A 3,643-nucleotide genomic window follows, 5' to 3' on the forward strand; every position below is an offset into this window, starting at 1 on the left:
GGAAGCCCCTTTTAGCTTTATTACTCACAGAGAAACAGAGATCAGTCAGGGTTGAAAGTGATCGAGGCTTACTGAGAACCCCGTTTCCCATTTCAGGATGTCAGGTGCAAGAGCAGATCTATGGCCTGCAGTGCGGCCATCTGTCCAGGGCTTATCCCTGTCCTATAGCATCTTGCCCAACTAGATTTGAGCTGTGTTGTCGGGGACGGGACTGTGGTGCCAGGGAGTCAGGGAAGATCCAGTGACTATCCACTGAGCCTTCCCATTAAGAAGCAGTGAAGGCTTCAGAGATGGGATTTCTAGTAACAGGCTAATGGCAAAGTTCCACGCTCCCCTCTCCCCACACACACACACAAAAAAGCCTGTCATCGAGATCAAGGGATCAGATACCTTTAGGAGGAAAAGGTAGTTGGCCCGTGTGGTCAGGTTTCCAGCTAGGAAGTGAAGAGTCCAAGTGCCATTCCATGTGCTAAGCATGGCTCACAGGTGTGCCCAGCCAGAGAGGGCATCTTTCCTCCTGCGCCCACACGGAACATGTCAGTAGGCAGAAGATCTCTGCATCCCATCCCCTGAGAAAGGACTCAGAGTTAGCTTCCATCCTGCAGAGATGAGATGCACTCAACTGTTGGTTGTTTGGAACTCACTAGGAATTGTGAAGGTGCTTTTTAAGTATCACTTTCTGATTTGCTCAGCTGGGGAGGATGGCTGGGGCTTTCCAGGAAACACCCAGGAAAAGAACCAGATCCCTTTGTTAGGTTGCAAAGACTATGAAGGGAATATGCATACAGCAAAAGAATCAAATGTCTATATATTTTTATAGATGTATTTGAGTCTAGTTTAATATTACGATCATCTTCTTATTGACATGACTAATGTTTCAAGAGCTTAAAACAGATACCTTCTATATGTTGGTTCTGTGCTGTGCTTAGTGGCTCAGTCATGTCCAACTCTATGTGACCCCATCGACTCTAGCTCGCCAGGCTCCTCTGTCTATGGGATTCTCCAGGCAAAAATACTGGAGTGGGTTGCCATGCCCTCCTCCAGGGGTCTTCCTAGCCCAGGGGTCGAACCCAGGTCTCCCACATTGCAGGCAGATTCTTTACCAACTGAGTCACCAGGGAATCCCAAGTTACCTACTGTATGTTCTACTTTAACTCATTTTCTCTTTCCCTTTTTTATTTTGTAGCTTCTGTTTCAGGGAAGGAACCCAGGCATTGCCTGGGAATACTCCATGCCAAGGTTGGAGGTTGAGAAGAAGCTTGGAGCCCAGCCCAGCTACACGTGGGTGACCATCCGCTCCGAGTGCTCCGTCTCCTGTGGAGGAGGTAAGTCTCATCCCACAGTTGACCTGGTGATGGGCACAGAGGTGCCAGGCCTCTTTGGGCCATGGGACGCACTGCCATGGTCTTCAACATCTAGCCCTGGTCCCCATCACGTGCCCTGGTCCCCATCACGTGCCCTGGTCCTCATCACAATATACTGACCCTCATCTTGTCCTGATGAGGACCCCAGGGCTCCTTAACTCTTCCAGAGGCAGTGTCTGAGCAGTGGTCCCAAGTGTCCCTTGAGAACTTGGGCTCCCTTTTCTAATTCAGCTATGTCCACAAGTGCCCTTAAAGTTTAGTGAATTGGATTCTCCTTTTTGTCTAGTATAAGATTTTTTAAAAGGTAATTTTATTATTTGAGATCATTCATTTTTTTTAATTTTATTTTATTTAACTTTACAATATTGTATTGGTTTTGCCATATATCAAAATGAATCTGCCACAGGTATACATGTGTTCCCCATCCTGAACCCTCCTCCCTCCTCCCTCCCCATACCATCCCTCTGGGTCGTCCCAGTGCACCAGCCCCAAGCATCCAGTATCGTGCATTGAACCTGGACTGGCAACTCGTTTCATATATGATATTATACATATTTCAATGCCATTCTCCCAAATCATCCCACCCTCTCCTTCTCCCACAGAGTCCAAAATACTGTTCTATACATCAGTGTCTCTTCTGCTGTCTCGTATACAGGGTTATCGTTACCATCTTTCTAAATTCCATATATATGCGTTAGTATACTGTATTGGTGTTTTTCTTTCTGGCTTACTTCACTCTGTATAATAGGCTCCAGTTTCATCCACCTCATTAGAACTGATTCAAATGTATTCTTTTTAATGGCTGAGTAATACTCCATTGTGTATATGTACCACAGCTTTCTTATCCATTCATCTGCTGATGGACATCCAGGTTGCTTCCATGTCCTGGCTATTATAAACAGTGCTGCAATGAACATTGGAGTACACGTGTCTCTTTCAATTCTGGTTTCCTCAGTGTGTATGCCCAGCAGTGGGATTGCTAGATCATAAGGCAGTTCTATTTCCAGTTTTTTAAGGAATCTCCACACTGTTCTCCATAGTGGCTGTACTAGTCTGCATTCCTACCAACAGTGTAAGAGGGTTCCTTTTTCTCCACACCCTCTCCAGCATTTATTGCTCCTAGACTTTTGGATTGCAGCCATTCTAACTGGCATGAAATGGTACCTCATAGTGGTTTTGATTTGCATTTCTCTGATAATGAGTGATGTTGAGCATCTTTTCATGTGTTTGTTAGCCATCTGTATGTCTTCTTTGGAGAAATGTCTATTTAGTTCTTTGGCCCATTTTTTGATTGGGTCATTTATTTTTCTGGAATTGAGCTGTAGGAGTTGCTTGTATATTTTTGAGATTAGTTGTTTGCCTGTTGCTTCATTTGCTATTATTTTCTCCCATTCTGAAGGCTGCCTTTTCACCTTGCTTATAGTTTCCTTTGTTGTGCAGAAGCTTTTAAGTTTAATTAGGTCCCATTTGTTTATTTTTGCTTTTATTTCCAATATTCTGGGAGGTGGGTCATAGAGGATCCTGCTGTGATATATGTCGGAGAGTGTTTTGCCTATGTTCTCCTCTAGGAGTTTTGTAGTTTCTAGTCTTATGTTTAGATCTTTAATCCATTTTGAGTTTATTTTTGTGTATGGTGTTAGAAAGTGCTCTAGTTTCATTCTTTTACAAGTGGTTGACCAGTTTTCCCAGCACCACTTGTTAAAGAGATTGTCTTTAATCCATTATATATTCTTGCCTCCTTTGTCAAAGATAAGGTGTCCATATGTGCGTGGATTTATCTCTGGGCTTTCTATTTTGTTCCATTGATCTATATTTCTGTCTTTGTGCCAGTACCATACTGTCTTGATGACTGTGGCTTTGTAGTAGAGCCTGAAGTCAGGCAGGTTGATTCCTCCAGTTCCAGTCTTCTTTCTCAAGATAGCTTTGGCTATTCGAGGTTTTTTGTATTTCCATACAAATTGTGAAATTATTTGTTCTAGCTCTGTGAAGGATACCATTGGTAGCTTGATAGGGATTGCATTGAATCTATAAATTGCTTTGGGTAGTATACTCATTTTCACTACATTGATTCTTCCAATCCATGAACATGGTATATTTCTCCATCTAATAGTGTCCTCTTTGATTTCTTTCACCAGTGTTTTATAGTTTTCTATATATAGGTCTTTAGTTTCTTTAGGTAGATATATTCCTAAGTATTTTATTCTTTTCGTTGCAATGGTGAATGGAATTGTTTCCTTAATTTCTCTTTCTGTTTTCTCATTATTAGTGTATAGGAATGC

General features: G+C 42.7%; 1 protein-coding gene across 1 annotated transcript in view; it reads left to right on the forward strand.

Annotated features, from left to right (window-relative positions):
* ADAMTS16 (ADAM metallopeptidase with thrombospondin type 1 motif, 16) overlaps window positions 1-3,643 on the forward strand; it is a 195,796-nt gene that overhangs the window by 116,700 nt on the left and 75,453 nt on the right. Inside the window, exon 19 of the mRNA XM_010857145.1 lies at window positions 1,187-1,325. Within this exon, the coding sequence (XP_010855447.1) occupies window positions 1,187-1,325 (139 nt within the window). The remainder of the gene's footprint in view (window positions 1-1,186; window positions 1,326-3,643) is intronic.

The sequence above is a fragment of the Bison bison genome, unplaced genomic scaffold (genome assembly GCF_000754665.1).
Source record: "Bison bison bison isolate TAMUID 2011002044 unplaced genomic scaffold, Bison_UMD1.0 scf7180017864377, whole genome shotgun sequence".
Lineage (NCBI taxonomy): Eukaryota > Metazoa > Chordata > Mammalia > Artiodactyla > Bovidae > Bison > Bison bison.